The sequence below is a fragment of the Hemitrygon akajei genome, chromosome 3, assembly GCF_048418815.1.
Source record: "Hemitrygon akajei chromosome 3, sHemAka1.3, whole genome shotgun sequence".
Taxonomy (NCBI): Eukaryota; Metazoa; Chordata; class Chondrichthyes; order Myliobatiformes; family Dasyatidae; genus Hemitrygon; species Hemitrygon akajei.
In genome coordinates this window covers 177,086,777-177,105,223 of record NC_133126.1, presented here as the reverse complement: position 1 = coordinate 177,105,223, position 18,447 = coordinate 177,086,777, and the positions used below count along the sequence as shown (strand labels likewise).

At 42.2% G+C, this 18,447-nt stretch overlaps 1 protein-coding gene across 1 annotated transcript in view; it reads left to right on the top strand.

Annotated features, from left to right (window-relative positions):
- The window catches only part of LOC140724601 (uncharacterized), a 284,720-nt gene that overhangs the window by 239,200 nt on the left and 27,073 nt on the right, over window positions 1-18,447 (top strand). The window contains exons 41-45 of the mRNA XM_073039025.1: window positions 521-624; window positions 3,810-3,917; window positions 5,288-5,446; window positions 11,197-11,335; window positions 16,300-16,434. Of these exons, the coding sequence (XP_072895126.1) occupies window positions 521-624; window positions 3,810-3,917; window positions 5,288-5,446; window positions 11,197-11,335; window positions 16,300-16,434 (645 nt within the window). The remainder of the gene's footprint in view (window positions 1-520; window positions 625-3,809; window positions 3,918-5,287; window positions 5,447-11,196; window positions 11,336-16,299; window positions 16,435-18,447) is intronic.

Sequence of the window (18,447 nt, the reverse complement as noted above, 5' to 3'; positions counted from 1 at the left end):
CACCTATAATTTTTCAGCCATGTTTCAGTTATGTCTACAACATCATACATGCCAATCTGTAGCCATGCTACAAGTTCATCTACCTTGTTCCATACACTGCACACACTCAAGTATAACACCTTCAGTCCTGTATTTGCCTTTTTTTGATTTTGTCTGCCTTTTACATTGCAACTCATCCTGTTGACTGTAATTTTGCCCGATCATCAGCTTCTCCTTACTAGCACATTGGCTCTGTTTGTAAACCAGCTGCCTCATCTTCAGCACTATCACTCCAGTTCCCATTCCCCTACCAAATTAGTTTAAACTCACCTGAACAACTCTAGCAAGCCTGTCCGCAAGGATATCGGACCCCCTCGGGTTAAGGTGTAACCTGCACCAATTCCTCAGTCACTCATTCACCTGCTGAATTATCCTATTCTTACCTTCACTGGCGTGTGGCACAAGCAGCAATCCAAATATTACTACCCTGGAGGTCCTGTTTTTTCAGTTTTCTATATAGCTCCCTAAAATCTCTCTTCAGGACCTCCTCACCATGTCTACCTGTATTATTCGTGCCAATATGCACCAAAACTCTGGCTACTCACCGTTGCCTTTGAGAATGTCATGGATCCTGGCACCTGGGAGGCAACATACCATCTGGGTGTCTCTATCGCGCCCACAGAACCTGTCTCTGTTCCTCTGACTAAGGCATCTCCCATCAACTCTGCAGTCCTCCTCACCTCTCTGCTCTTCTGAGCCACGGCACCAGACTCAGTGCCAGAGCCCCGGTCATTGTGGCTCACCCCCGGCAGGTCTCCCCCTCAGCAGACTCTAAAGTTGTATACTTATTATTGAGATTCCGGGGATGTGGTTGGGGCAGGCTGAAAGTGTTTCCCTTCGTAACCCACTCTGGGCGTGTGCAACTAAGTTCAAGTTTGCTGCCAATCACATGTATACAGCTAAACAAAATAATGTTCCTCTGGGACCAAGGTACAAAATACAGTACAACAATCACATACTGCACATCAAATAATATTAACAGAAACATTCTGTCGATGTACAAATTGACATAAAGTGCATATACGACATAGAGTTAATTATAAAACACAATAATACTACTGGTGCTGTCATAACTAATGTGTACTGGATGGTAGCAGGGTGTTCAGAAGTTTCACAGACTTGGGAAGAAGCTGTTACCCAGCCTAACAGCCTTGTTTTTGTACTGCCGTACAATATTTGTGACTATTGGCTTACCCACATTACTCTATTGTACTTGTAGTTGTTTTGTGTGAATGTGCAAAGAATAGCTCAGTGTAGCTTACCCACCCTTGTCCCTGTAGCGCCCCTTCTGTTTGAGCATAGGTCAAATGTCAGAGGTGGGTTTTTACTTAGAGAGGTGCCTAGAGTGCACTGCTGGGTGGATACATGGATGTAAGAAAATGGAGGGTAATGGGAAGGTTTAGATTGATCATGGAGCAAATTTATATTAGTCAGCACTGAAGGTCCCCATACTGTGCTGAACTGTTCTCTGTTCTCTGTGGGCGCATTGCAGGGACCCTTGTGAGCACGGGCTCGTTTTGCAGAATTACTCCTCCAGTCATAGCAAACCACGGGGTTTCTCCTTTAAATGGGATTTCTTCCATTGTATCTCCTTCCCCAACTTGTTCTAAAATCAACACTGCAGAATATTTGTAATGCTATATGTCCACAAGATATTGGAGCCAAATTAGGCCATTGGGCCTGTGGAGTTCGCTCGATCATTCCATCATGACTGATTTCATTTTTTATGTCTGTAAGTGACAACGGACAGGTTGATTAGTTAACAAAATATGGTGTCATTGAAGGAAAGTGCATATATAAAAGGAATGGATCAAATTGTCAGGATCAAATCCTCCTGCCTCCAACAAGTGGCCCTCTTCCTCCCAATTGTGACAGATAATGCTGAAGGACTGATGTGTTCTTCTTCTTTTCTGTGTTATTTTCCAAAATGTAAGTTATTTATACAATGTGCAGTTATAGAATATAGATATGAATTTGCTGCCTAACAACATTTTTGTACTAATTATACAATATTTACACTATGGTCTCAGTGTTGCTTTCCTGACAAGCAAAACTGATGTTTCAGCAAAATATGTGTGAATGCTGGGTTATGCTAATGGTAGGAGCAGAGAATTTGTCTCGTCCCCAGTCACATGAAAGGAGAGACTAGGGATTGTTCAATTCAGTCAGATCATGCTTTTCTATTTGTCCTGCCTTAGGAAACTGTCTGTGTCGAACAGCTTTGACAAAAAAGATAATCAGGCCGCAGTCCACTCAGAAAGTCCTCAGGGATCTTTGAGGAAAATTGCTGGTGGATCCCATTGCAGGGACCTCTAAATGGATTTTCAACTTGCCAGGATTGTTATACAAGCACCAAGACTTTCCTCTTCCCTTGTCTGTGAGATAAATATAACATTCAATGATAGACATTATCCCAATTAGTTTCGGAGCTCTGTCTACCCTATTTACTCATCTTACTAAAGTTTGGACAGGAGTTTCAGCTTTCACCAGGTCAATAAAACAACAGCTGCTTTTATCGTCATCGCACCTTATCATTTAAAGCCCTTCTGCAGGAAGCACATTAACTATTTTTCAAGCACCTCCACTCCATTAATCAAAAGTGGGATTTCCTGGTGGCCAACCATTTTAATTCCTTTCCTCACTCCCATTCCAACATGTTGGTTCATGTCCTCCTCTTGTACCACACTAAGGCCACCCTCTGGGCAGGGGAGCAACACCTCATGTTCCGTCTAGATAATCTCCAACCTGATGGCATGAACATCAATTTCTCCTTCTGGTTAAAACAATCACTCTTTGTCTATTGCCCACTCTGGCCTCTTACTGAGTAGGACTCAGTTCTCCCATTAATCCCTGCCTGTGTGGGAGTGACCTGTATTATCCACAAAATTCAGGGGAACAAATGGACTTTGGACAGATGGTATCAAATATTCCATTGCACAAGTTCTATAGTACACACCTGGGCATCTCTGTGTGCAGTACATGGATGTTCTAGAACTAATTTTACAACACATGCCTAGGCATCTCTTTGTGTATAACCTGGACATTCCGGAATCAATTTTACTGTACACACCTGGGCACCTCTGAGTGCAAAACATGGACGTTCCAGAACTAATTCTATACTACACACCTGGGCATCTCTGCATGTGCAACATTGATGCTCTAGAACCACTTCTACAGTACACACCTGGGCATCTCTGTGTGCACAACGTTGATGTTCCAGCACCATTTCTACAATACATGTGTGGCCGTCTCTGCGTGCACAAGATGGACGTTCCAGAACTAATTCTATACTACATACCTGGGCATCTCTGTGTGCACAACATGGATATTTCGGAACTAATTTTAGAACACAAGCTCAAATGGCACCGTTACATTTAACAATCAGTTTTAGATTAAAAAAAATATTTTGCACTACCAAAAAAATTGGTAAAACATCTGTATTTATCAATTAGGTTTATAGAGTTATAGAAAAGTAGCAGGCCTATGGCTCAACTTGTCCATGCCCAACCATTTAAACTGTCTACTTCCATGGACCTGCAGCAGGACCGTACACCTACTTATCCCTACCATTTATGTACCTATCAAACCTTCTCTTAAACGTTGAAATCAAGCTCGCATGCACTTGTGCTGGCAGCTCATTGCACACGCTCGTATTTTGTATTCTGTGTCCAAATACAAAATGTGTAACAACGACATGGCTGTTCTCTGAATACGTTAGTTATTAGGATTATTATTTCAGTACCACCACTAAATTGGGATTATAATTACAGGCACATGTGGGCCACCTGGACCTCCAGGCCCAAGAGGACCGTCTTGCCATATTGTATCATATGGACCTCCTGGAGATGAAGGCCCACCAGGTCTTGAAGGTCCACCAGGTAGGACATCACTTGCCAAGCTATACATCTAAATAAAAGACTTTTCATTACTCTTGTCTCAAGACCTTATTATGGGAGTTGACTATTTAAATAGCCTCTAACACATTGGGGCAACTTTTAACCTTACACTACTGTTGCAAACACAATAGGAAAAGATCAGTGCTGATTAATGTAGCAGATGATTTTTGCCTTTGATTGAAATCAGTCAATTAATATTGTGTAAAAAGGCTGTTCTGTTTGATCCTGTGTGTTTCCTGCCTGGCAAGTGTGGCTGAAATCAGATTATGTCAATTGAACACACTGAAATTGGATCTTCTCCCTCTGCCCTCTGCTGGTGATATGCAAATATACGTTGAATTTTGACAGAGCTGGGAAATTGCTGGTTTAATAGGTTTGTGGTGTAAAATGGATGTGTCTGCAAGAACAGTACATGATGACTTTGGGGATTATCATTGTATGGGTATTAAGGGATTCAAAAAAGGTATAAGTTTGTATTGAACAGTACACACACAATGCTGGAGGAAATGCTCGATTTCAACATTGAAGTGAAGTTTGGATAGGTATATGGGGGTAGGGGTATGGAGGATTATGGTCCTGGTGCAGGTCAATGGGAGTAAGCAGTTTAAATGGTTTTGGCATTGTCTAGATGGGCCAAAGGGCCTGTTTCTATGCTGTACTTTTCTATGACTATGACTATAACTCATCAAATCAGACATCTTCTAAGAAGGGGAATAAGCTAAGACCCTTCATTAGGACTGGAAAGGAAGGGGGTAGAATCCCGAATAAGAAGTGGGAGAGGGGTTGGAGTACAAGCTGGCTGGGTATAGATGAAGGGATAATAAATCAGCCATAATGAAATGGCGGAGCAGACTCAACGGAGCCAAATGTCCTAATTCTGCTCCTTTGTCTTATAGTTCTATGAAACCAGAAGAGGGGGAAGGTGAGTGGATTAAGTGAGAAGCAGGGATGTGAAAGGTGAAAGAGGCAAAGGGTTGAAGAAAAAGGAATCTAATTGGAGAAGACCATGGGAAGGGGGCAGGGGAGGTAAATATCAGAAGTTAGAGAAATCAATGTTCATGCCATCAGGTTGGATTATGAAGCGTTGCTCCTCCAACCTGAGTTTAGCCTCAATGTGGCTGTAGAGGAGTAAACCTCCTGTGGCTTTGTAATGGTATTGGAATAGGCACTAGAGGAGCCATGGTGTTAGGAATAGTACCCAATCGGCCTTAGTAATCAGGCATTGATGTAGCACCATCCATGATCCATGTTATGGTACTAAGTGGGATCAGTATAGTTTACATTATCTACATACTCAGATTATCTGCCTAATCTTTCACATTCAGTAATTTGTCCTTCTTTGCTGCTTACAGGTTCCCCTGGTTTGCCAGGTGATCCAGGCTCTCCCTGTATCCCACTCAGAGGCGATCCCGGAGACCCGGGTGCAACAGGAGAAAATGGTCCTAAAGGACCACCTGGGGAGCAGGGTACATGTGGATATAATGGCCTTCCAGGGCCACCAGGTCCAAAAGGTATTTCAACTTTAATTCTAACATTTTGTTAATATGGGCTTGTGATATATGAATAACCAAATTTCATTGTTGACTCCAAAACACATTAACAAAGGTTTGTAAAAGCAGATATTTTGTAGAGAACAATTTGTTATCAATTGCAGCGGGACATTGATAAGATGCAAAACTGGGCAGAGGAGTGGCAGATGGAGTTCAACCCAGATAAGTGTGAGGTGGCTCATTTTGGTAGGTCAAATGTGATGGCAGAATATAACACTGTAAGACTCTTGGCAGTGTGGAGGATCAGAGGGATCTTGGGGTTCAAGTCCATAGGACACTCAACGCTGCTATGCAGGCTGACTCTGTGGTTAAGAAGGCTTACGGTGCATTGGCCTTCATCAACCATGGGATTGAGTTTAAGAGCCGAGAGGTAATGTTGCAGCTATATAGGACCCTGGTCAGACCCCACCTGGAGTACTGTGCTCAGTTCTGCTTGCTTCACTACAGAAAGGACATGGGAACCATAGAAAGGGTACAGAGGAGATTTACAAGGGTGTTGCCTGAATTGGGGAGCATGCCTTATGAGAATAGGTTGAGTGAACTCGGCCTTTTCTCCTTGGAGCGACGGAGGATGAGAGGTGACCTGATAGAGCTATACAAGATAATGAGAGGCACTGATCATGTGGATAGTCAGAGGCTTTTCCCTAGGGCTGAAATGGCTAGCATGAGAGGGCATAGTTTTAAGGTGCTTGGAGGTAGGTACAGAGGAGATGTCAAAGGTAATTTTTTTACACAGAGTGTGGTGAATGCGTGGCATGGGCTGCCGATAGCAGGGGTGGAGGCAGAAACAATAGGGTATTTTAGAGACTCTTGGATAGGTACATGGAGCTTAGAAAAATAGAGGGCTATGGGTAACCCTTGATAGTTTTAAGGTAAGGACATATTTGGCACGGCTTTGTAGGCCAAAGGGCCTGTATTGTGCTGTAGGTTTTCTATGTTTCTCTAACATACAATCAGTGGCTGCTTTATTAGGTACACCTGTACACCAGCTTGTTAATGCAAGTATCTAATCAACCAATCATGTAGATAGATAGATAGATAGATAGATAGATACTTTATTCATCCCCATGGGGAAATTCAACATTTTTTCCAATGTCCCATACACTTGTTGTAGCAAAAACTCATTACATACAATACTTAACTCAGTAATAATATGATATGCATCTAAATCACTAACTCAAAAAGCATTAATAATAGCTTTAAAAAAAAGTTCTTAAGTCCTGGCAGTTGAATTGTAAAGCCTAATGGCATTGGGGAGTATTGACCTCTTCATCCTGTCTGAGGAGCATTGCATCGACAGTAACCTGTCGCTGAAACTGCTTCTCTGTCTCTGGATGGTGCTATGTAGAGGATGTTCAGGGTTTTCCATAATTGACCGTAGCCTACTCAGCGCCCTTCGCTCAGCTACTGATGTTAAACTCTCCAGTACTTTGCCCACGACAGAGCCCGCCTTCCTTATCAGCTTATTAAGACGTGAGGCGTCCTTCTTCTTAATGCTTCCTCCCCAACACGCCACCACAAAGAAGAGGGCGCTCTCAACAACTGACCTATAGAACATCTTCAGCATCTCACTGCAGACATTGAATGATGCCAACCTTCTAAGGAAGTACAGTCGACTCTGTGCCTTCCTGCACAAGGCATCTGTGTTGGCAGTCCAGTCTAGCTTCTCGTCCAACTGTACTCCCAGATACTTGTAGGTCTTAACCTGCTCCACACATTCTCCATTAATGATCACTGGCTCCATATGAGGCCTAGATCTCCTAAAGTCCACCACCATCTCCTTGGTCTTGGTGACATTGAGACGCAGGTAGCAACTCAATGCATAAGAGTTTGCAGACATGGTCAAGAGGTTCATTTGTTGTCCAGCCCAAACATCGGAATGGGGAAGATATGTGATCTAAGTGATTTTGACTATGGAATGATTGTTGGTGCCGGATGGAAGGGTTTGAGTATCACTGGACAACAAACTTTTTCAAAAGTGTTGTTCCTCAGAATTTTTCTTTGTTTATGATAGACTGCTTGAAGATAAACACAAATATAATTTCGGACTACTTGCATCATGTAGGAATTTGGAGAAACAACAAATTAACTTTTATTGAATATAATGTGTTTAATTGCATAATGATACTGATGCTTTGCAATACTTCAACTAAGTTAAAAATATTTTGTTAACAATTTTCATTTGTACTCAGTGTCTGAGGCTTCTCGCTTATGTGTCCAACAATAATTTGCCAGCATTGATGGATTCCAGTTGCCCTGGTGTCTTTTTTCCATGACCGTAATGTCCTGGTGAAACCTTTCACCATGCTCGTCACTAACAGCACCAAGATTTGCAGGAAGTCTAAATGGGAATGCAGAAAATGAATCTTTAGTGACATGTTGCATTTCATGGTTTTATATGCTTGAAGCATGCTTTCAACCAGCTGCATGCAGTTTGGTGCTCTGTAGATGCTGAGAAAAATTTCAACAACTTCCTTGAATGCCTTCCATGTGATTTTCTCTGGTCCCACTAGAAATTCTTCATATTGCCTGTCTGATTTGTGGACCAACAAAAATGCTTTCCTTAATCTTGGCATTAGTTATTCTGGGAAGCATCTGTCTCAGATATCAAAATCCTTCATAGAAATTTTTGTGCCTGGTGATAGCAAATTCTATCCCTACAATCCTGAACCCAATAATTATGACTAAAACTTGTCCTGCCTTGCAGCAGCCGTGCCGCCTAAGCACGCCCAAGCATGCCTGGATAAGATAGGAAACTTTCCTACTTACATTGTAGGCAACATTTTAATTGACCTGAATTATGAATTTGAAATAATAAACATAAGTTTAATTTAAAATGGGAAATTTCACAGTGATTTTCATGATCAGTAGCCCAAAATTCATAAGATACACCTAAAGGTATTCAGGAAGCAAAATCTTTGTTGTCCAGTGGTATCTTAGAAACTGCTGATCTCCTGGGATTTTCACGCACAACGGTCTCTACAGTTTGCAGAGAATAGTGTGAAAATCAAACAAAAAAAGGTGATGAAACCTTGTTCAGTGGATGAAAATGCCTTGTTAATGAGAGAGTTCAGACAAGAATGGCTAGACTGGTTTAGCTGACAGGAAGGCAACAAGAATTCAAATAACTAGGCATCACAACAGTGGTGTGTAGAAGAGCATTTGCAAATGCACAACACATCGAACCTTGAAGTGGATGGACTATAGCAGCAGAAAACCATGAACATCTACTCAGTGGCCTCTGTATTAGGAACAAGAGCTACCTAATAAAGTGGCTACTTTGTGTATAAAATTGCTATGTTATGTTTATCATTGCTTATCCCAACACAATTCTCGGTGTCACAAATCTTTCATTGCTTCAGATATTTCCCCCATTCTTTTTCTTTTCATTAAACGGTTTTTACCAAAGGCTCTCCCTGTTGTGCACAGATCATTCTCCTAGTGTCTGTCAGTTGAATTAATGCTTCTTTCTCTGTGGATTGTCCCATTCAAGGAAATATGTTTTCATGCTCCCAGAAGTAACATTTAACTAAAAACTTCATAAAAGTTTCTCTTGGCCTTCAGTGTGGAAATGATTCAGTCACTTTAGTTTGTGTGTGCTCAAAACCGCTTTCCCATTTCATCATAATGTTCCTAATGAATATATCATAACTACTTCAGGTTTTTAAAAACTTTTAGTTTCTGTTCTTTTAATTGAAACTTTTCATATTGGGTTTTTAATTAAAAATTCAAAGTCCATTTATTATCAAAGTATATATACATTATACTACCTTGAGATTTGTCTCCTTACAGACAGCCACAAAACAAAGGAACTCAATAGAACCCATTTTAAAAAAAGACTGATAAACACCCAATGTGCAGAGAGAGAGAGAGGAAAAATATAGTGCAAAAATAAAAGTAAGCAAATAGCATATGGAATGAAAGTGAGTCCTCAGACATGAAGCCCGGTGTAGGTGCACCACCTCAGCCTTGGTTTAACAGACAGCGGAGTAAATGTTACGAAGCAATTGGAGCAGACCCAAATTACTGTTTGAAGTTCTGATGTAAATATTGCAAAACGTTTGTGATCAATGAAAAATAACCATTGATGCAAAGCTTATTATCCTGACTATTCAAAATTGAGGCTGACCAATACTATGTAGATCCTTTGTCTTCTATTCCGAGACCCTAGTTTTAGCCATAATTAGCATTAGACTAGTCCACAGGAATGGGAATGGCTTTCATATAAGAGCTAATTGGAAAGTTGAAGCCAGAGTCTCTGCTATTTCATCTGTAAATCACTGAACAGACAATGGTGACCAGGACCAGGAGACAAGTGTACTTGGATCTCAGCTGTTCTAGATAAAATCTGACTGCCAGCTCTGAGCATAACAGCACTGGATTACCTGTGTTAGGCCCTGAATGAACCATACAAGTCATGTTCTCAGCATTATTTATTTTTGTATTTTTTAAGTTTATTTTCACGATTTGTTTTTGTTGCACATTGCCTGTTTGTCTGTCTTTGTTTATGTATAGTCTTTTTTCATAATTTCAATTGTATTTCTTTATTTTCCTGTAAATGCCTTCTAGAAAATGAATCTCAAGATAGTGTATGGTGATGTATATGTACTTTGATAATTTTACTTCCAACTTTGAATGTTGAATTTTGGATCCGGTGCACACAGGAGAGTAATAATCCAATCACAAACAAGACAAAATTTGCAGATGCTGGAAATCCAAGTAACACACACAAAATGCTGGAAGAATTCTGCAAAGTCTCTTCCAGGGAAACCAACCCTGAAGAAGTTTAAACCTTCCCTCCATCGGGATTCCAGTGAAACCCTCTCTCACTGCTCCCCCTCTGTGATCCCCGCAACTCTCACCTATCACCTGGTGTTGCTCTCTACCCTCCCCCCACCTTTTAAATCTACTCCTCAGCTTTTTTCTCCATCCTACCAAAGGGTTTAAGCACTGGCTGGTGGCGTAATGGCATCAGTGCTGGATTTCGGGGTGAGAGGTTCAGAGTTCGAATCTGGCCGGCTCCCTTGCAAGCTTTCCAACCGTGATTGGGTTGAGTGTCGACCTCATTAAATTTTTTTTTTAAAAAACCTGCAGTGGGATGGGGTCCACCAAAACACGCCATACGATGAGCATACCAAAAGCTTGTCATGACGGTGCCCCGACACACAAGGGTTTACATGCACACTAAAATGTCGACTGTACTCTTTTCCTAGATGGTGCCTGGCCTGCTAAGTTCCTCCAGCATTCTGTGTGTGTAGCTCTCTACTTTCAGACCTCTCTATAAAAGCTAAATGTCCTCTTGAGCCACTCATACATTCTTGCTTTCACCACCATGTATTTAAAATACTCTTAATGTCTGTACCATTATTTATTCAACACAATCATACCCTTTCCTTTAAGTAATCTTCTCTTTTTACAGAGAGAATAAGAATTTATGACAATTGAGATAGTTCACCAAACCACATTGCAAGGGTTCTCTGCATTTTCTTCTGCCAGTGTTCAAGCTGAGTTCTCACTAGCAGCTGGCTGTCACCAGAGCCAAACTCTTTCTACACACTTTGCCAAAAGCAATGCATCCAACTGCATCTGAAGACAGACTCAATCCTAAATCTTAACTTGGGGTTGCTCCATTCATATTACTGCACCCCCTTAATTGGAGTTGTTTCAGAAAATGAGGGTGACTGCTCTTTATTCTGTATTTTGTGATTCAGATACCAGTCATGATCTCTGTTTATTGCTCAGGTGAAAAGGGAGAGCAGGGGTATGCAGGCTACCATGGGCTTGACGGACCTCCAGGATTGCCGGGTGACCAAGGAGAACGAGGTGCACCAGGTCTCAAGGGGCTTCCAGGTAAGGAACTTTTCAATCACTTTCTGAACTTAAATTAATAGAGCACTACAGCACTGAAATAGGTCCTTTAGCCTATCTAATCCATGCTTGAGCTGTTATTCTGCTTAGTCCCATCAACCTGCACCTGGAACATAACCCTTCCATCCATGTACCTATTCAAACATCTTTTAAATGTCAAAATCAAACTCACATCAACCATTCTGCTGGCAGCTCATTCCACACTCTTAACACCCTCTGAGTCACCCTCATGCTTCCCCTTAAATATCACATCTTTCACCCTTAACCCATGACCCTTAGTTCTACTCTCACCCAACCTCAGTGGAAAAAAAGCCCACTTGCATTAACCCTCATAATTTTGTATGCCTCCATCAAATTTCTCCTCATTTTCCTATACTCCAGCCAAGGTGTCAATTGAAGGAAATAATATATCAGTAAAAACAACAGACACATCGCAGAATACTGTGACAGTGGGAAAGTGTGTATGGGAATGGAGGAAATAGCAGAGGTACTTAATGAGTACTTTGCTTCATTATTCACTATGGAAAAATATCTTGGCGATTGTAGAAATGACGTAGTCGAGTGAAAAGCTTGAGCATGTAGATATTAAGGAAGAGGGTGTGCTGGAGCTTTCGGAAAGCATCAAGTTGGATAAGTCGCCGGGACCGGACTGAATGTACCCCAGGTACTGTGGAAAGCGAAGGAGGAGATTGCTGAGCCTCTGCAATGATCTTTATATCATCAATAAGGATGGGAGAGGTTCCAGAGGATTGAAGGGTTGCAGATGCTGTTCTCTTATTCAAGAAACGGAGATAGCCCAGGAAATTATAGGCCCATGAGTCTTACTTCAGTGGTTAGTAAGTTGATGGAGAAGATCCTGAGAGGCAGGATTTATGAACATTTGGAGAGGCATAATATGATTAGGAATAGTCAGCATGGGTTTGTCAAGGGCAGGTCGTGCCTTACGAGCCTGATTGAGTTTTTTGAGGGTATGACTAAACACATCAATGAGGGTACAGCCATAGATGTAGTGTATATGGATTTTAGCAAGGCATTTGATAAGGTACCCCATGCAAGGCTTATTGCGAAAGTAAGGAGGCATGGGATCCAAGGGGACATTGCTTTGTGGATCCAGAATTGGCTTGCCCACAGAAGGCAAAGAGTGGTTGTAGATAGATCATATTCTGCATGGAGGTTGGTCACCAGTGGAGTGCCTCAGGGATCTGTTCTGGAACCCCTTCTCTTTGTGATTTTTATAAATGACCTGGATGAAGAAGTGGAGGAATGGTTTAGTAAATTTGCTGATAATGCAAAGGTTGGGGGTGTCGTGGATAGTGTGGAGGGCTATCAGAGGTTACAACAGGACATTGATGGGATGCAAAACTGGGCTGAGAAGTGGCAGATGGAGTTCAACCAGGATGAGTGTGAAGTGGTTCATTTTGGTAGGTCAAAAATGATGGCAGCATATAGCATTAATAGTAAGACACTTGGCAGCATGGAGGATCAGAGGGAGCTTGGGGTCCAGGACACTCAAAGCTGCTATGCAAGTTGGCTCTGTGGTTGAGAAGGCGTACAGTGCATTGGCCTTCATCAATCATGGGATTGAGTTTAAGAGCTGAGAGGTAATGTTGCAACTATGTAGGTCAGATCCACTTGGAGTACTGGGCTCAGTTCTGGTCACCTCACTACATGGACATGGAAACCATAGAAAGGGTGCAGTGGAGATTTACAAGGATGTTGCCTGGATTGGGGAGCATGTCTTATGAGAATAGGTTGAGTGAACTCGGCCTTTTCTCCTTGGAGTGACAGAGGATGAGATGTGACCTGATAGAGGTGTACAAGATAATGAGAGGCATTGATCGTGTGGATAGTCAGAGGTTTTTCTCCAGGGCTGAAATGGCTAGCATGAGAGGGCATAGTTTTAAGGTACTTGGAAGTAGGAACAGAGGAGATGTCAGGGGTAAGTTTTTTATGCAGAGAGTGTTGAGTGTATGGAATAGGCTACCAGTGGCAGTGGTGGAGACAGATATAATAGGGTCTTTTAAGAGACTCCTGGATGGTTACATGAAGCTTAGAAAAATAATGGGCTATGGGTAAAGCCTAGGTAGTTCTAAGGTAAGGACATGTTTGGCACAGCTTTGTGGGCCAAAGGGCCTGCATTGTGCTGTAGGTTTTCTATGTTTCTAATACATTCATTATTGAATTGAGAAAGCATGAAATATCACAGGGGTGTGTAAATATTCATGCTTCCCTGGACGTGGTGTGAATTCTCCCCCAGACTGCTCCAGTATCATTCTTGCTGAGACCCCTTTCCCTGTTCCCAGTGGCCTGGAAACTGTGGTGCATGCTGGGATAACATTGACATGGTGTGACGGTGAACAGAATGGTTCCTCTTCCACTGCATCAGAATCCATTCTGCTGGTCAGAAAGGAAAACAGCCATGGGACATTACTTAATTTGCCATTGAGCCACTCAGTGTGCTTCTCCTACAGACCTTCTCGGGAAATATCAGTCATTGAATGCTGATGGTGGAAGGTGGTGACTTCAGACACCAGGTAGAAGGGTTAGGAAGAGAGAAGGCCAGAAATAATATCAAAAGGCTGTGGACTGGGAGAGATGGGATTGAAGGCCGCATCAGGAAAGGGTGGAAAGGGGGGTGCGTGTTGGGATCAGGATGGGAGAGGCAGCAGTACTGAGCAAAGGGGAACAAGCAGCTGTGTTGGAAACAGGATTGGCAAAACTAGTTTGACACTGGAAGGAGTGCAGTTTGAGAATATAGACCAGCATCAAGATGTGGGTATTTGGTAGTGGTGTTTGAAGGATAGACTGTGACCTTACTGCTCTTTAAGAGACCTAAAACAACCTCCACCTTTATCTCAAAATGTCCTATCATGTAAATACACTTTGCACTGATCTCCCTATCCTCCATGTTACTCTCCTTGGTAAATACTGCTGTAAAGTACTCATTTAGGACCTCGCCCACATCCGCCAGATCCAAGCAAATATTCCCCTCTTTATCCTTGAGTGGTCTTAGCTTCTCTCTAGTTCTTTTATTTAGAGATACAGTGTGGAAAGGCCCACCACACCACACCACACCACACTGCCCTGCAAACCAGCGATTTAACCCGAGCCTAATCACAGGACAATTCACATTGACCAATTCGGTACGTCTTTGGACTGTGGGAGGAAATCAGGGCACCCAGAGGAAACCCATACGCACATGGGAAGAACGCATAACCTTTCTTACAGAGGATATTGGAATTGAACTCCAAACTCTGACAACCCAAGCTATAATATTGTTGTGCTAACTGCTACCGTGGCGGCCTCTTGCACTGGATGTATGCAAAGAATTGACGTGTAGTAAACTGACTTCCAGCAGCATAGTGCTGAAGAAGAGGAGTGGGGCCTCGGGTGCTGATCAGATCTTGGGGATTCAAATGCTTTGGCCCATGTGATTGGCCATCCATATCAGGATCTGGTGCTCATGAGATTGGAGGTAACAATTCTAGCTGGGCAGACTGTGTCTGGCCCACCTGAATAATGTACAAAGCAGGGATAGTTGGTCCAGTTTCTAAAGAGTATTTGCATTAATTTTATCTTTCTTTTGATTTTCATGCTGGGCTTCCTGTTGGTGCTGGATTTGGTGACCTCTGCAGGTGATCCAGGTGAGCTGCGATCAGCGATTTTATAACAACCTGTCGTTTTTCCACTCCTTTAGCACGGCAAGCTGTCGCTCAGGAATGTAATCAAACAGAAGTTCTCATTGAATCACAGAGTGACTCGGGGTGTCTTGAGGAGGAGGAGAAGTTCAGAAAGGAATCCCAAAACTTGTAGACTGGACACAGCTAAGGACTTGGTGCAGCTATTAAAATGAGGGCACATAAAAGGGAAAAAATGGAGATATGAGGATTCTGAAGCTGGTGGTGGTTGTATGGTAGGAAGAAGTAAGACCACAGAGGCGTTTGAAACTAAGGATGGGTGTTTTAAATCGAGTTATTATGACATAAAAGGCAGCAGAAGGTAAATGGTGAGCTGGACATTCAGATTCAGGTTCATTGTATGCGTTTCTCAGAAGAGCAATGGAATGCTTAACTCTTGAGAACTTAAAGGCCTCAGTGGTATATGAGCCAAGACAAAGTTGCAGGTAGGTAGTATTAGGGGGAAGCAGGTGGTAGAGTGGATACGTAGTCTGAATGCCGATAGGACGGTTTGGCTCAGCCTAAGATAGTTGCCAGAGGCAGGCAGCTGATTGATAGCCAGGAAGAAGGGTTTGTTGTAACAGATGAAGGCAAGCAATGTGAATAGCCAAGAAGCAGTGTAACTGATGTTTACTGAAAGTGGCACCTTCTCCCTCTGTGCAGTTGATTCTGTGAGCTTTTACTCGTTGTGCCTGGTCAGTGTTTGGAAAAGTTTTGAACCTGGTTCTCTTGAACAAACTGACTGAAAGTTAGAAATTGGAAATAAGGATTGCAAATGGTGGAACTACTTGGCGAAGTCGGGCAGTGGGGAGGGGGGAGCAGATCTGACACTTTAATATTTCAGTGTCTGTTCCTCCCATCATTGCTGCTGTTTGATTTGCTGAGTATTTTTAGCAGCATCTGTGCTTGTTGCATACATTGTGGTTTTTGGTGTGCAAGAGTTGGTCAGAGAATTTTAAGCTAATCTCCAGCGTTAAAATGGAATGTTATTTTTTACCAGTATTTCTCACCAGTAGAAAACAGAGTGGAGTGGAGAAATCCATCTGATCCTCTTCACTTCCTGGCGGGCAGCTTGTGTTAACATTACCACCTGTTCTATCATAGCTAGTTGCATGGAACTTTTAGCTGAATGGTTTCTTAAGTGATTCTAAGCTTCGCTGCTCTGACTTTTCAGAATTTTGATTCTTATGTCTGTACAAAAGTTGCATTATTTTTGGGTGTCTTTGATGGCCTGGTCTGTAAGCACCATGTTTGTTGATTGAACTGCAGGCCCTCCTGGTTCCGCATTTCTTAACGACGTTGTGAACATAGCCGATTACATAGGAGATCCTGGTCCACTGGGGCCACCTGGCTTGCCAGGCAATCCGGGGTCAGATGGCCTGCCCGGCCCTCGTGGCCAGCCAGGTAGGTTCTGTTTGGTGTGTACATTCTATAATGATTGGATAACTCTTAATACGAATTAGGCCAGGGTTACTCATAACCAATGAAGGAAGCAATGGAAGTTTCTCTCTCCCTCTGCCATGTGGTTGTCTGGTGCAATTCAACAATTCAAGTTTATTCTTGAATGTTGAAACCAGATACCTGCTCCTGTGGTTTCCATCTGTATGGATTGTTCATGAGTTAGATGTTCCATTGTCCGTTCCTGATGGCCACAGTCACATAATTAGAGAGGGCTTTAATTTCCATTTGTATTATCAGAGCTACCTGCATTTGTGTGGATGTGATTTAGAAATGACATTCATTAATCTGGTTAGGAGATTAAAGACAGAGATTTACTGCCCTGTATCTGTCCCATGGCATGACCTCTTCCTTTTGGCGTCACAAATGTCGCTGGGGTTAAAGTGCTCGAAATTAATGCCTGGTTGCAGAAGACCTTGGGTGACTTAGCATGCTGTTGTGGATGTTGGTGATGGGGGCCTGTTGAATTCCAAGAAGGATGGCAGGTGACTCTCTTAAAAAGATCTGAGTCATTTCAAATGGAGTAGCTCAGAACAGGCAACCAAGCAGAGTTAATAGAACAATATATGGGTGACAATACATTATTACATGTCACTTCGCTTTGTTTTGACTTTCCATGTTTTACTCATTTATAGTATAGCCCCATTTTTAAAAGAATGCTTCATAGAAAACACTTTCTGCATCAAATGGCTTCTTTCCTTGCTGTAACAATACTGCAATTTTATATATTCCACTATATTAATCAGTAACTTACTGGGACTTTAGGTTTAGAAGGTCCTTGTTTTCATCTTTGTTTTTGGGTGTGGGCACAAACTGCATAATCAGCATTTGGAAAGCTGATTATGAGGGAAGATCTGTACTTGTAAAGCATTTTTCATCACCGTAAGATGTCATAAAGAATTAGCAAACCAATTTACTGTTTTAGAAGCATGGTCAACAGTATGGGAGATGCCATGATTGTGCAGCAAGGTTTCACAAAATAGCAATAAAATAATGAGCAAACAAACTGTTTCTCATGTTGGGATGGGATGGGATTGGAAGAAGAAGATTAAATAATTGGCAAAGAAACCCCAGGGAACACTCCTGCTTGTTCAAAAAATTCCAGAGTCTTCATAGGCTCATAAAGTCAGAAAAGTACAGCAGAGAAACAGGCCCATCTAGTCCGTGCTGAACCATTGAAACTACCTACTCCTACCAAACTGCACCGGGACCATAACCTTCCATACCTTTCCCATCTAGGTACCGATCTAAACTTCTCTTAAACATTGAAATCAAGCTTGCATCCACCACTTGTGCTGGCAGCTTGTTCCACACTCTCACAACCCTCGGAGTGAAGAAGCTTCCCCTCATGTTCCTCTCAAATTTTTCACCTCTGGTTGTAGTCCCACCCAACCTCAGTGGAAAAAGACTGCTTGCATCTACCCTATCTATACCCCTCGTAATTGTGTATACCTCTAACAAATATCCTCTCAATCTTCTACATTCCAAAGAATAAAATCCTAACCTACTCAGTCTTTCCTTATAACTCAGGTAGAATCCTTATAAATTTTCTCTGGACTCTTTCAACTTCATTTACATCTTCCCTGTAGGTAGATGACCAAAGCTGCACACAATTCTCCACATTAGGCCGCACCAACATCTTGTACAACTTCAACATATCATGTCCCCTGAGAGAACCTCTAGGTAATAGTTCAGGCAAAATACAGCAGCTGTGATGATGTAGCGTTCCCTCAGAAAGTTTCTTCAGTGCATATGGGACTCCATGAAAAATACACTCAGGGCCACTTTTTTACGTACAATACTACATCTGCTCATTAGTGCAAATACCTAATCAGCCAATCATATGGCAGCAACTCAATGGATAAAGGCATGCAGACATGGTCAAGAGGTTCAATTGTTGTTCAGACCAAATATCGGAATGTGGAAGAAATGTGATCTAAGTGATTTGGACGATAGACT